At 36.7% G+C, this 15,321-nt stretch overlaps 1 protein-coding gene across 7 annotated transcripts in view; it reads left to right on the forward strand.

Moving 5' to 3' along the window:
• The window catches only part of RTTN (rotatin), an 88,216-nt gene extending 86,595 nt beyond the window's left edge, over positions 1-1,621 (forward strand). For all 7 annotated transcript variants that reach the window (XM_064507144.1, XM_064507148.1, XM_064507145.1 and 4 more), the window contains one exon: positions 1,173-1,621. In XM_064507144.1, coding sequence (XP_064363214.1) covers positions 1,173-1,255 — 83 coding nt within the window. In that variant the 3' untranslated portion in view covers positions 1,256-1,621. The remainder of the gene's footprint in view (positions 1-1,172) is intronic.
• Positions 1,622-15,321: the final 13,700 nt, after the last annotated feature.

The raw sequence follows: 15,321 nt of genomic DNA on the forward strand, positions 1-15,321 counted from the left end.
ATTTGTTAGTTGCAGTTAAGACTCTGATTTTGCAAAGGTGTGCAAATGCTTCATTTTAAGCTGTTCATTTTTCCACTGATTGCATTTGCTCTATTTTGTACTCAAATAGGTTTACCTGTGCAGGAATTTATAATTCCAAATTTTCTGGCAGGACAGAATTGCCACAAAACTTGCACTTGCATTGAGCACTATTTGGCAATATCCTAACAAGGAGGTGTATTTTTGCTAGAACATCTCATGATAGTTCTTCTTGTGCTATGTAACTCTCATCCCTTGATTTCATTTATGTTCTGTTGTTCCAAATTCGTCCTTTACTAAGTTAACCATCAATCATAATATTATGAAACATTTTATGTACTCAGTGTGTTATAGTTGATAAAGAATAATACAGATTTATCTGTTTCTTTATAGTATTTGTGGTATACATATTAAACCACAAATCAAAGATTTTTTTCAAATTAACATGTTGTATCAGCAAGGTAGAAATTTACAGTTTTTACAGACCAGCACCTCGTAACATTGATCCCTATTTATTTATGTACTACTTTAGAACATAGGATCTTAGACTGAAATATTTATTTTGAATTTTTAAGAAATAATTAATATAATATTGACTATCAAATGCTTTATGGAACTGTAATTGTAACCGTCTAGTCATGTGAAGTTGTCATTAATATTTTCCTGCATTAAGTTTCTAAACCAGCCTACCCTAATAAAGCTTTGATCATTTTCCAGTGATGTCTGGGTTAATAACCAGAATGATAGATTGTTCTTCTGAGTACAAGTGGAAGAATTTTTCAACACACTTTTTGTTCCTTTTCATTTCCAAATTTGTCCTTCACATGGAGAAAGGACTGTAGAAACAAATATTCCCAGAGGTTTTGGCAACTATCAGGCATGCCTATATTGTAATATAGCATAATCAAAAGGCAGTTTTCATTTCTTTGTCCCAGCTGAGTGAAGGCTTAGACAGCCGCTTAATTCTATCGAGGTTTGTTAAAAGCACATTTTGCAAAATGAAGTATTAGTATTTGATTTGCTACTCCTAATATAGAGGAAAAGATTAGAAAATAGTGTGAATCCTAACCATGCATTTGATGTAATCTTTGAAAAAAATCATTTTATGTTAAGAATCAGCTAGAAGTTTAAGTCATGTTTTTTCTTCTCCTTAGCTACACCACAGCCAGAAGGAAATCAGCTAAATGCATACCACTTAAAATGCTTAGAGAATATAGTGCAGCTTCTCGATTGTTAATGAGTATCAGATGACTTCTCATTTTGAAACTGGACAGCTTGCTCAAGAGGAGACTAGAATTTAAAGAAAAAACTTTTAATTCTTGGATTTATGGCAGCAGCATGCTACGGAAGATACTTATGAAGTCTTTGAGGAAGGAGTTGATCACCTTGAACAAAAGAATCGCACTAAATATGATTGAAACTATTTGTATTGTAATCCCAGTGGGAAGTTATAATGATGGTACTGTGTATAGTACTTATGTAGCAAAAAATGTACAGTGGAAACATATGAAAAATCAGTACTTAAATTATGCATTGCAAATATTACTGTAAAGTAGTAGAATTGCTGGTTTGGATCAGTTTTAATAAAGTTTTTTTTTTTTAATTCAGTTTGGTATTTGTCATTTGTGGATTGTAATTTGTAATGCCACAGGGGAACACAGGAAACAGATTTAAGAACTGAAAGTGTTCACAGGTCAGTGGTCATATGCTGTACCTATTAGATATAGAACAGAAACATGTGTTTTTTATTTTCGGAGGAGTTTTCAGTTCAAACTGCTGCCTTTTTTTCCTTAAATGATAACAATGTGAAAAAGAGCTCCCACTAACTGATACTACAGGTGACAGTTTCGTTAACATACCAGTTTATAAAGGATATGAGGTATGTGCATCAGTTTTCGTTACAATATTATAGAAAATACTTTGAGAGACAATCTATTGATTCCCATTTCATAAACACTTCCAAAAAGAGCAGTGTTTTTGCCTTGAGGAAAAAACCCAGTATGTTACCTAGGTCTGTGCATCCTTTAAATTGCTACTGTATATTCTGTGCCAAATGAATTTAGGAGGGAAATACATGCCAGAAAATGGTGCCTCTCAACATACAGTGAAATATGCTGCACACACCTCTGAAATATCTTAGAGGGTGTTTATGGATTTCCCTCAACACTTGTAGTCGTGTGTGCTGTCAGCAACAGGTAAAAATGAGCAAATAGAAAGCAAATCTTGGGTAACATCTCTAAAAGACTTGGAGCAAGGTCAAGGTCTTTTTCTTTGACAATGCTTATAAATAATGTGTTGTGTGATATTACTTAATAGATTTAACCATGATGCTTATAATGGCTGGATTAGATCACTACCTGAAATGTGACTCTATCAACTAACATAACCCTCTCTGAAAACAAAAAAGGGGAGACCACCGAAGCGTGATTCTTTTCCACTTGATACATTGCATAATTACTGTAACTTGCAAAGTGGATATGAAGTACTGTCAGGCTTTCCTCATAGTTTTGTAGAAGTGTAAGCTGCTAGGCAGTCGAGATCAAAACACTCACAGGTAGATAGATAGCTCTGTAAGTCCTGGTGCCTCTGGGGGAGGGCTTGTCTTCCTCAAATTAGCAACTTGCTTCTTTTCAGGCTCTTACATACTTGCGTGCTTGCCCCTGATGATTTCTCTCCTAAGTCAAGTTGTGAGTCACCATGCAGACTGCCAGTTTACTAACCCTTTTCAGAGAGACAAAAAGTGAAACCACTCAATGCCAAATTCCTTTCAATGAAAATAACTGATTATTCATTTAGCAAGATAAAGAGAGAACTCTTTCAAAGCACAGAAATCCACATGGATCTAGTGAGATGGAAGAGGGTGGCATTTTTAAAGCTTATTCGGCTTTAAATCTTGTTTCTATCTGATTCATATTAATATGTTTCTTAGGGATCCACAATCTTGGAAATCTCTAGCCTTGTAAAGAAAATAGTATATCCTGAAGAAATGGGAACAATGCTAAGTTGCAGAGCGTGAATGAAGAGGTGTTTGAAGGCTTGTAACCTTGGTAGCAAACTGATCTCCATCTCTGAACCGTTTAAACCTGCACAGACAAGAGTTTGCTTAATTAAGGTAGCATCTCTTTACAGCGTATTGGCTACTGGTTTATCTGTTTTCTTCTGAATATCTATTAGATGGTTATAGTTGAATGGGTTTATTAAATGCAAGTACAATACAATAAGAACATAAAAGTACTGCATGCCTGTTTTGTATTAAACATATCTATTTTACTGAGTTATATTCTTTATGAAATTATTCATATGGAAAAATCTTGATAGATTGCTAATACATTTGTTCTGGTAAGTCTTACAGCACGAGTGGTGTGTTTTTGCCCAAATGAGCATGCAGATAACTTCTATTTTCTCAGTATTTTGCAACATTTTACAGTTGTGGAAGGCAGGCTCATGCCCCCTTAACATTGGCATAAGTAAATACTTCTATTTGGTACTGCTTCTCAGGAAAATCACAGTATGTGCCCTGAGGGCATGGACATCAGCTCTCTATTCACTTTCAGTGAAAAGCCTTCACAGAATTTCAGAAGAAAATTGTTTCCAGTTTCTTCGTTGAAACTTTTCCCCTTCAAGATTAAGGAAAACAGAAATTAAAATTAATGCTCAAAGGTGAGATTGAAGGACAGCACTTTCTTCATCATTTTTATCCGCTAAACTGAGGGAAATACAATAGGTATGTCTTGCTTCCCAGCATGAGAATATGATCTATAATGATGAGGGTTATGAGGACATGTGACCCTATAATTTCTGCTCAGTGATACTAGATGACTGTAATTATGCTTACAGTTGCTTAAAGTCTGAATGAGTTTCATGAAAGAAATTTGAAATCTTGAGACTCATTCACAGTTAAGTTTAATTTCAGAATGTTGGCAGTGCATCTGTTTTCAGGGATGTGTCATCTGAAATGTTTAGGTTTTTAAAGAAAAATGCTAAAATACCTTCAAATTTTAAAAGCTGTAAAATAATTTCTCCTCCTACACAAGAAAGTGCAATTAAAGTGGAGGGGGATTCCTGGAAGAGACTGAAGAACTTAAACTGAAAGGTAATTTACAGCATGCATCTAGTTTCTTTACTGAAAGGCATTACTATGCAAGTTAGGTGTCTTCTGAAAATCCTTATCCAGGAGAATACGATCAGTTTGCACTAATGTAGATATACTATGCTCTTCCTTAGTTACAATCTTAGTTGTAGTTTGTATTTAAGTGGGAAGATATTTTAAATGTGAAAGAGATACATACATAAAATAAAGCTGTTAGATTTTTCAGGACTGATGTGTCATCTAGTGCCTATTCACAACTTGGAGAGAGGCTACTGAGACAGTTTCTCAGACATGATTGTCTTTCAGAGAAGTGTTTTATTGTCTTTTAGGAGTAAAAATTGATTAACAAAAAGACATCTAATGATTTTCCTCTTCCTTTCCCCTAAGGAGTCTAGGAATGCTCTACTACCCACTTGGGCTTTCTTCTGATCATAAAAAGGGATCCCTTCAAATCTTGCCCTCTGATGGCCTCCTAGAGTGATCTTGTGCAGCTACACCAAGGCCATAGCAGTCATACTATCAAGGCTTTAGAAGAAAGAACAGTTGTGGTGAGTAATTTCATAAATTCTTAAACCCTTTTCAACTCATTTTTTGGCTCCTGGGCCGCACTGTGGAAGTGGCCACACTTTCTTCATTTATTACCTCTTCCTCAGCCTACTCACTTTTTGGTGATTACCTGACCTCCTTCAGCAATAAATTAACTGAGGACACTCAAGTGAAATCTATACTAGTAAGTTAAATAGTGACAGGAGCTAGTGGAAGGCACAAGAAGTCAATCGTCTATAGTGTTAAATAGTCTGAAGAAGCCTGGCGCAGGTTTGGCATGTACAAGCTACTGCTGTTCCCCGCCTTCAGATTCCAGGCACAGTTTTGGAGCAAGCGTGGCCCCTCGGTGTTGTTTTGGGGAATCTGGACGAGTCTGGCACTTTGGGCCAGGGTCATCCTCTGGCTTCAGCACCACTTGGGTTTGGGCACATTTTGTCTGGATAACTGCAGCCCTAGGTGCTGCAGATTAACAGCAGGGGTTTTGCAATTCAGTTTGGCATTCGGCTGGATGTTCCCCCCTCTGAGCCCTAACTCATTTATCACAACCTCTTCAGGAAACAAAACCCTGCTGTGTGAAACCCAGGCCTGTTTTCGCTCAAAGAGCAGATTCTTAGAGCAGCTGCTTTCTTGTGTCCAGAACGGAGAGTGGCAATCTCTCTTGGATTTGCAGCAAACAAGCACACTCAAATTCATGAGTGTGCTCTTTCCTTGTAAACACAGCATGAAAATAATAAAACTTGGCAATTCTGAATAATCATTCTGAACATTATGCCACCGTTCTAGCTTCTTGACCATTTGCCCACATGAGTTTTGCATTTTTGAGATCCTTCTCTTCCGAAGTTTAGTGTATGTGTGCAAGTCTTTGCAGGGCAGAAGTATAATTTTAATGGAAATAAATACTGTATATGATTTTCCTACAGTTCTGTTATTTTATTCAAAATGAGAATGCTGGGAGATAGTTGCAGTTAGCAGAGTTTTTAGTAAAGATGCGATAGGGCTATTTGGAAACAGATTCTCTTTTCTTTCCACAAATTTTTACATTTTGTTTCCTCTTTAGCTGAAAATAAAAATAATCAACCAATTAAAGAAATCTCAAGAAACTCATAAATAGATTTTTGGCTTCACATTTCATTTCTATACTTTTCTCAGAATTTTTAAATAAATTTTGAGTAACTTAAACATTAGTGTTTTCCAACTTTTGTTCTGTCTCTTTTCCTCTGTTTTAGACTATGACACATTGTTATTGACCTTGTAGATCCAACATTATTTGGGGCCTAAAAATGTAAATTTTTCTGGCCAGTGATTCTATCCAATATTTGAATCTTGAATTTGATTTGGCCTTTCTAATACTTCTTAATAATGTGTATAATTATGCAGTTGAAATTGTTAGCCACTGTTATCAAACTAATCTGAAATATGATGCTGAAATTTTCAGTCATAAAGCCAAACACATTTCAATAGTTTGTTGTTTTGTTGAAAGAATAAGTATTATTATCATTTTTATTGTTCTTTATTTGTTCTAATCAGCATCTGTTGTTCCTCCTACTTTCCCCAACATAAGACCAGCATCCACGTGATTTTATTGAAATCGCAGAGGTTAACAGTAATTCTTGCTGCCAAATGCAACTGATGATTTTCAAGAAGTTGGCAGGTATCTGTTGGTCTGTGGTTTTACACAGCATGGGTGATGCATATAAGCCCCTTTTGTTATTTTTAGCCTGCCAGAGATATGCCCTACAACTTACAGAATGTGCTTTTATCTGCAAAAAGCTGAAAACTTTGCTGATCTTTCTCTCTTCCCTTGCACATCCAGTGCAAGAAATAATCACAACAGGTAACTGTGATAAGACATCTATCAGAAGCAAAGAAGTTTTGTTCATGCTAAATTACGCATAGTAGCAAAAGTGCCATGTTCTAAGTATTTTACACAACATATTGTAAGCAGTACTTTAACCTTCAAGCAAGGTTTCTTTGTTTATAATGGAATATTTGTTTAATAAGCATTTGGTAGCAAACCTTAATATTGCTAAATGTAGAATCTAATGTAGCTAATTAAAAATATTCTTTATCATCTCATCTGTAGTATTTTATTTACTTAGATATTATGAGATTTTAAGGCATACAGTGAAATACAACAGAAGCCACTTTCAGAATAGAAATAAAAAGTATCCTCAAAAGTCCATAGCTATTTCACAATAACATTAGACTAGAGGAGAACTGGCCAAAAGCTTTTCTCAGCTGAGAGCTCTGTTCACAAGCCATGAAGACATAGAGCTGAACCTAATATCTAAGTGACAGAACAGGTTGCATTCACCCACATCTTTTAAAAGGACACAGTGGTTGAAGACTCTTGATCCATTTTATTTAGAGTAGAGAAGTCCTAGTTAAATGTAGTTTCTAACTTTATTAACAAGGAAAAAATGCAATCAAGCTCCTATTTCTTCATTGCTTATTTCTGAAAATGGGAGAAAAGCTGGTTTAGGTGTGTCCTAGATATTCTTGGATTCTTTGCTCAGAAGGATACACAGAAGCTGTTGTTTTGCTCATTGATTTGTCAACCACTTTAGTGCAATACTGGTTCAGCTGGACAGAATTTTTGGAAAAGAAGAAAAAGGCAATACACAAGCAATGCATATCCATACGTACTTTCTGGAAGAGCTATTTTTTCTTCTCACTGGAAGGTAAAACTGCATAGTTTCTTTTCCTTCTCCCTCCATAGAAAATGAAATGTGCTTCTAAACACTACTTGAAGAAATGTAGGATACTATGAGATGAGAAACATTGCTAGTGATTTAAGTGTTTGAAATGTTTAAAGCAATCAGAATACAGGTTTGCAATTCCCAGTGCTTCATGTAAATGATACAATATTTTGTTTACTAATATAAGTAATTTACACACCTTGTGATTTTTCACAAGTTTTGCCTATCTTAAAAGCGGAAGTTTTAGAATTGCTTAATAATTGAGAACATTTTCAGAAGACTGATCTGAAACTTAAATGCATACCAGGTTATCATCAGTAAGAAATGCCTTTTAAACCCAAATATTCTCTACTCTCCTTCCTTAAATAACTCTATCGAGCAGTGCAAAGCTTCACTGTGACAGAACAGAAGTGGAGCGAGAGCAGAGATCTTCACTGCATACAACTCAGAAACACGTACAGGGAGGTAAACGATTGCCTGTGTCCTTGCTTTGGATCCATGAATAATAAAATATATGTAATCAAAAACTTACTAGCCAATTTAGATGAGGTTTGCATACTGCATACCTAACATGAAGATGATGCCTCCTCAGTTTATTTCCTGTGTCTGGTCTGTATCACAGGCTCCTACATATCTACCTACTAAGTGTCAAAATGTGTGGCTATATATACCTACTAGACATTTTTACTATAGCAACATCCAGAAGATAACCTATGTCCCATTGCTGCCAACTTTGCAAAAGCATTTGCTCAAATAATGTCATTTGGTGCCCCAAACAATCCTAATTTATCTGCTCCTTAAAAAAGTTATCTGTGTCTTCATGGACAAGTATATCCAAGAAACAGACTTCTTTTATCTTATTTGATAGCTGTTCAGCTCGTCCGTTGCTAATCACTACATGTGGTGTTTGTTTAGCAGCTGGGTACGACAGGACTAGCTGCACTGCAGCCTGAGGGACCTGCTGGAGGGAGGGAGAGACTCTCCTTCATGAGAGCTAATGAGCGCGCTGCAGTGGCAAAAAGGTTTGGGGCTTCACAAAACTTTCTGCTCCCTACAGAGACTGTGAGAGGAAGGCAGCAGCCTGCAGCAAAAGCAGATGCATGGATGATAGAAAGACAAGGGTTTTTTTCCTTGTCTCTCACCTGATTATTGTAATTAGATATTCCTGATGCTGAACGTGAAGAACAACACAGACACTTCAACTAGTTCAAAGTGCAGCCGTCCACCTTTTCCACGGTTTAGGCTGTCATTTAGGCCGTTAGATTTCTTACCTTACTTCAGAGACCAACTAGAATGTCCTAGTGCCAACTATTAAACCAAACGATAAGCCTGAGCAATATTAAGGAATTTTTAAAATGTGACTTTCTAAAAGCTCTTGTGAGAGACCCCGAAAGACACATTCTCAACTGAGGTGACAGCAGCCAATATACTAACATCAAAGTTGCAGTACTGCTCGCATAACTGCAAATTTAGGGTATTTTAGAAAAGCTCAAAGTGCTTCCCTTTCAACAGTGAAGTCTGCTAAGTCAGGAAGGGGAAAATTCTTTCGTGCACGTTTGTGTTCCAGGACCCTCCGGACTGGAGGAGTTGCACAGAAAGCCGTTTCCATTGCCACGACAGCTGGCATATGACTCACTCTTTGTTTTCATCCTGAGTTTCTCGCCCATCAAGGGCAATACCTTCCAAAAAGGTATCTTCCTGAGTTGAAGAATAACAGCTGAATAAAAATTTGGCGTTACTTCCAATTTAAGTTATTTTAGAATTTCAGAATTTCAGAGCCTTCCTGAAGCTGGAATTTGCTGAATACTGGGCCTATTCATGTGTTTGAATGCCTTTCAGGTTAGATCCTCCATAGTTTAAAAGTCTTTCATAAATGGCAACTAATTTTTAAGGGCTAATACAAGCTTCTCCTTGCTTGTAAAGTCAGTGTCACTAGAATTCAAAATGTCTCTGAACTTTCGGTATAGTTTTTACTTTGTTTGTCTAAATTAAGACATCAGCTGCTCCTTAATCCAGAGCCCGGGAAGCTGTTTCTTAGATCATTTGGTGTGGTTGCTTTGCACCTGCAAAATGTGCTGCTTCCAGCATTAAAAGCAAATAAGTTACAAAGAAAGAATATTTAATTCACCTGCATACTGGTTGCTTACATATTAAAAATGCTCCATTTAAATTAAAAATCTTGTGTTGTCTGAAATTACCGTACATAACTAAAGATTCACAAAGCATCTTTGCCAAAGGCTTATTCATATGCAAGACTCTCCCCTGCTCTGTTTTTGTACACCCCCCTCCCCATACAGCGCGTTGGAAAGTTGGTAATCAAAGGACGGCTAAAATAGCAAACTTTACTTGAAAGTGAGTAGTGAGGATTAACATAAAAACTAGTGATTCGTTCTGAGAAGCTTTTTTTTGCTTTTTTTTTTTTTACCATTTTTACATTTAAATTTGTAGGAGAAACACTATTTTTTCTCATTTTTGGTGTTTGTTGACAGTAATGTGCAGTTCTGTTGTTTCTATTTTATAGTCAGTTGCCATTTTTATCTGGGTGAGTTTCTCGTACATAAACAGGGCAAAAAAATAATTAAAGAAAGCTATAAATACTGTCGTACTGTTTTAGGTGGCAAAATGACTGAGGCAAGAGTCAGAAAAATTACTCTGAATATTATTTTTAAATCTGACTTTCTTAATGACAAGGAGCTTGTATCCTCTAGGAAAAAAAGGAGGAAAAAATCTGCCACTGAAACAGTTCATAAGGGTTGGTTTTCTTCCATCTATATTACTTAGACTTTGTATGTGGTTAAACCTGTAGTTTGACATTGTGGTTTTTATCCGGTATGGTTTTAAAAGCTTTTCTTGACAAAATAAGCATGCCACATGCAAATATATTTTTTATGAGTGTAACAGCAACTAGTTTTAAGAAAACAAAGATCATTAAAGTCAATAGAAAGATCTAACTTTAGGAGATGTTGGACTAGATCCCAGCAGGGGAAACATTATTGTATGAACAAATTCAGTATGGAGGACAGCAGGAATTGAGGTCAAAATGTAATCACCCAGAACGTAGCTCTTCAGGGTAAATTGTTTTATTCTACCTCTGAACTGAAATATCTCTTAATGGTAATAAATCTCCTTATCCGGTGCTGGGACTGTATTTGCAGTAATATATCAGAAGAAAGATCTTCAACAGCCTACACACTTTTTCATATGACTCTTTAGAATATTTGGTGCTTTCTCCCAGGCAGGCTGGCATAATTTTATTTTCAATTTGAGATAAACTTGTCAGATGGAAATAGTAGCAGTTGACATGCTAAACTAAGGGTTTGAAATCTCATTGAAACTATAGGTAAAAAGAAGACAAAGAGCATAACAAGTAAAATAGCCTGATGTTGTAGTAAATAAGTTTAGAGCATCATAGCTGTACAACATTTGTGAAAACAACAATCTGGGCCATCATAGTTTGTTTGAATTTCATCTGTTTGATCTTTATTTTCTTACTTTTTTCTGCTTGGTAATGACCTACTTAAGATGTTTCCATTCCTGCAGTTCTAGAAACTTTTGTTGAACCTTGCTGTGTGAACTGCAGTCATCTAGCACTAAACAGTCACTTAAGAGAGCGACTAACTGCTTTAAGATTGGATTTTTTTATAGCAACTCAGTTAAAATATTGTAAGGTTTCTCTACCAGTGTAACTATTATTTTACTATTGTGACTATTGTAACTATAACTGTAATACTAACTGTATTATAGATAACTTTCACATATGTTTACCTTCTCCTATATGAATGAAACCTTAAATGATTAATAAATCTTTTAATTGGCATAACTGAATCTGTCCAAAGACAATGACATTGCTCTAACTTTAGCAGCATAGAAGTATAAGTTTTGTGCACAGCAAAGCTCTTGATCTTTTCCATGGGAAACAAAGGGAATGTGAGAAGATCTTGTTTGGCAGTTTTATATTCCTTCTGCTGAAAATGTCCTAATTCTGCCCTTCCCCTAAACTCTGAAAGTAGCTCTTTTTTAGTGTCAGGTAGAAATTTTCTATCTTGTCTTCTGATCTCACAGAAACTAACAGAGTCTGATTTAGAATTACAGATAATCTGATGCTGCCCAGCACAGAGTGAAATGGTATACAAGGCTATCTTTGCAGGGTCTGGCCCTGGAAAACTGTGACTAGCTCACCTGTCTGTAAAGTCAAGCTGGCTGCCACGGGATGCAGTATGAAGCTCAATTTATATTTGCGGTGTGTTTTTGAACTTTGAGGAAAATGAGGGGTAGACTTGTGATTTTGTTCTGTCTTGCCGTCAGTGCATTTTATTGCTGCTGCATTCAAAAGGAATTAGTCTTTTAGTAGTCTCTCTCAGAAGTCCCCTCACAGAGGAAGTAAAATATATATTTTGGTGAAGACACTGGATATGCCTTATTTGGTAGCTGACAATACTAACTGTAATTTTTTTTCCCCCAGGAATTTCACTGCATGCAACAGTGCAACAAACCTGACAGCCTTTTTCAAATGCAGCAGAAGGTCAGATAGGAAAAAATGAATTCAGAGGGTCAGAAATTTCTCTTTCCAGTTGTAATTAACACTGTCAAAGGTGAAATCAGGACTATTTAAGATACTTTAGATACTACCTCTCTTACATAAAGAGTGGCTTATATCGGAATGACTTGGAATTTGTATCTTTGTTCCCAGAAGACTCTATTTCCCCCTTTGATGAATATCAGGCAATAGAACTTCTGCTCAAATGGAAGGGGGGCAAATACATTTGTCTCAGATTTAGTAGAGAATACAATTGATTCAGTTGCGGAAAAAAATGCCCATTGAGACTCAAACATAATATCCAGGAAATTCCGTTCATCATCACCTACAACAAAAAACAACAACAAAAGCCAGAATACAAAGTTCTCAATCATGCCAGGAATCCAGGAACAAAACGTAGTGATAATAATACAGTATATCTTTTATTTTTTGCTCTGAAAAACAATCAAACAATATAATACTTCTGCTATGTATCCAGGTTTCTGGTTGAAAAATAAATATATCTTGTCACCAATACAAATGCTACTGAAAGGAAGTTAAGAGATAAGCGCAATTTTGACCTTGCCTATCTTGATCTAGGCTATTAGCTTGAACATCCTGAAAAATAAAGTTGTCTCTGTGGAAGTAAGTCTGGTGTGTGCGTGAAGAGCGCTCTCCTGTTAGAACTTCAACAATGACGTGCCTCCAAAGCCAGCATCTCTCGTTGTTTCTGATCACTCTAACCTCTGTCAACCAACTCTCTGAAGATACCACAACAACTTTAGCCTCCCCCCGTTTCAATTCTTGCTCATGTCATGCTGCAGATTATTCTGATAAGCCTTCATACACTTGTACATTAGATGCCATAAACTCAGATCATGAGTTTTTCTCTTTTGTTTCTTCTCTTTCATCATAATAAAAAAGAAACAAAATAGCAATTAAGAATAGAAAACCACTAATGTAGTAAAAGAAGTAGGTACAACTTTTAATTTTGAATAGTTTAAAACAGAATGTATTTCAAACTGGTAGAGGTTTCACACATGCATTCAACTAAGCAAAATTAAACCAACACATAAAAATAAAAGCATAATATTTTTGATTGGTAGCAAATCAATAAAATTTGTTAGGGTAGTTGATAAGAGATCCTTGGGTATATATGCTACTTTACAGAAATTTTGTGCTTCATATAGATCACATGCACAAATTTAAAAAAAAATTGTCAGAGATCCATACCTCTTTTTACAAGCATACTAATGAAACAAAGTGCAGTCATAATAATTATATTCAAATAATAATACTCAAAAATAACTCGTGATAATTCTGAAATGGGTGCTCTGAAGCAATAGAGATGTAATATAATTAAACTTTCAGGTTCTTAGAAATCAGTTACCATGGTTGCAAGTTAAAGTTTGGAAAATAAAAGAAAAAAATATATTCTTTCTCAAACTGAAGAGACTAATTGAGAATATGACTCACTATTGCTTTATGTCAGGATAAATATCATTGATTTCTTTGGAACTGCTTTAGTATAAGACATGTAGTGTGGTTGTACTGAATAAGACAGGAGGTTATGGTACAATCACACTGTTTCTACTAAAGTGAATGATTACAGCAGATACTCCCTCATTCAGTTAATTTACAGTTGACTGTGACACCTTTGGCTAAGTGAATGAACTTCTGTAAAGCAACATCGTGCTCAGAAACATCTGTTCTTGACTTTAGTAGGGAGGGGATTTTCACTTGAAGAATTGCAACGTATCTGTGCACAGGGGTGTAGAGGTGACAAAAAAAAGAACGACAGATTCTCTCGCCCTCTAATGCATTTGTAGTTCTTCCAGCCTTTCTTTTGGAGCTGTGAAAGACTGAAAGAATCAGGTAATAAGCTCAATAGTGCTCAGCTCCTTGGATGCTGGGTGCAGGATAAGACTGTGAGTACAAAAGAACAGAATTTTTAATTTCTCTTTAGGTTTGTCTTTTGTTGCTTCTTCCATTTAATTACCCTTATAAAGATTTGGTAGGAGGTAGTTGGTCCTATAATATTTCTTTATCCTTTTCTCCCCCTCCCTCCCTCCTCAGGTCATTTCTCCCCCTAGAGTGGGGAGGGAGTTTAGTCCCTTATCTCTTCAGAATGTGCTAGCCAATATTTTTTTGTTTTCCATTTTGAATATCTGTAAGCAGTATACTTATAAGGGAAGAGGTTGCTAGTTTGTTATGAAGAATGTTTCTTCTGAGGGATGTGAACTGCTGGATTGGTACCTTCTAGAACATTTTAAACTGGTCAAAGACTAAAAAGAGGAAAAGAAAAGAAGTGACTGTGCATTTGTGCTAAGTTAGCCATCTGGAAATCTGAATACAGCCCTTTTTGTCTAACGGATCACTAGGTTGGGAAGACTTTGGAGCTGGAACTGCCCCTGCTCCTCCTGAAGTTGCTGTGCCCAGGGTGCAATCTCGCAGCAGCGCTGCCTTGGGCTGGGTTTCATCAGGACACAAGTAATGCGCCACGTCAAGGTAACTCTTCAGAAAGACAGATCTCAAAACTCCTAGGTGTGATAGATTAAATAAAAGAGTCTGAAAATAAATTTCCCCCTGAAGCCTGTGTCTTCATGGGAACAGTTATTTCCTCCAGTTCTGCTTCGAAGCCCATCAGCTGCCCATGGCTGAATAAATCTCCACAGCCCCTGGTGTCTATAAGGCATGCTGAGACGGGGGCGAGGGCTCTTGCCTGCCTCAGGTGCCTCCTCTCGCCATCTGGTCCGCACTTGCTCTGCAGGCGCTTTGGTTTGCATGGACAAGCACCTTTCCTCTCTGCTGCCCAGTGACAGCCCCCCCCCCTTTTTTTTAGCAGAAAAGCAATATACAGGACTCCACAAACTGGCAAGAGCAAACAAAGCAGTTGTCTCATTTGCTGCGTTCATTGCTACTAACTCCAGGATGTTTGGTGTTGGGGGAGTTTCCTCTGGTTTTAGTTTTCTGGGTTTTTTTAGAGGGGGGAGGGAGCTTTGAGATAGCATCAGCAGCTTGACTTGCTCTTGTAAGGACAGAAATGTGCCTTATCAGAAAATGAAAAAGTGTCACTCTGCTGTTCACTAAGCCCTTTTATTTTTAAATAATGGGGCACAAAAAGGACTTATGAAAAGAAGGTACAAAAGATACCTTTCTTTGTTAGAAAAGTAGGCTTTGTCAGGTCCTGGTGGTGTCAACAAAAAAGGTTAGAGATGCCATATAAAAAAGATACATACATTCTTTTCTCTCTTTAGTGTTCTCTCTGGCTTTTGAAGGCCATTTTTAAAGCCATAAACTTATTTGCCATGTATAAGTTACAGGTCTTTCTTGGAGACATGGCTGAGCTGACAACATCATAATTCAGGGTGGCCTCAACCTTAGCTGAACTGCCTCTGAAGGAAGGCTTTACACCCCGGCTCTCGCTGAGGGCATTGCTTCGGAAACAGCTC

The sequence above is a fragment of the Dromaius novaehollandiae genome, chromosome 2 (genome assembly GCF_036370855.1).
Source record: "Dromaius novaehollandiae isolate bDroNov1 chromosome 2, bDroNov1.hap1, whole genome shotgun sequence".
Taxonomy (NCBI): Eukaryota; Metazoa; Chordata; class Aves; order Casuariiformes; family Dromaiidae; genus Dromaius; species Dromaius novaehollandiae.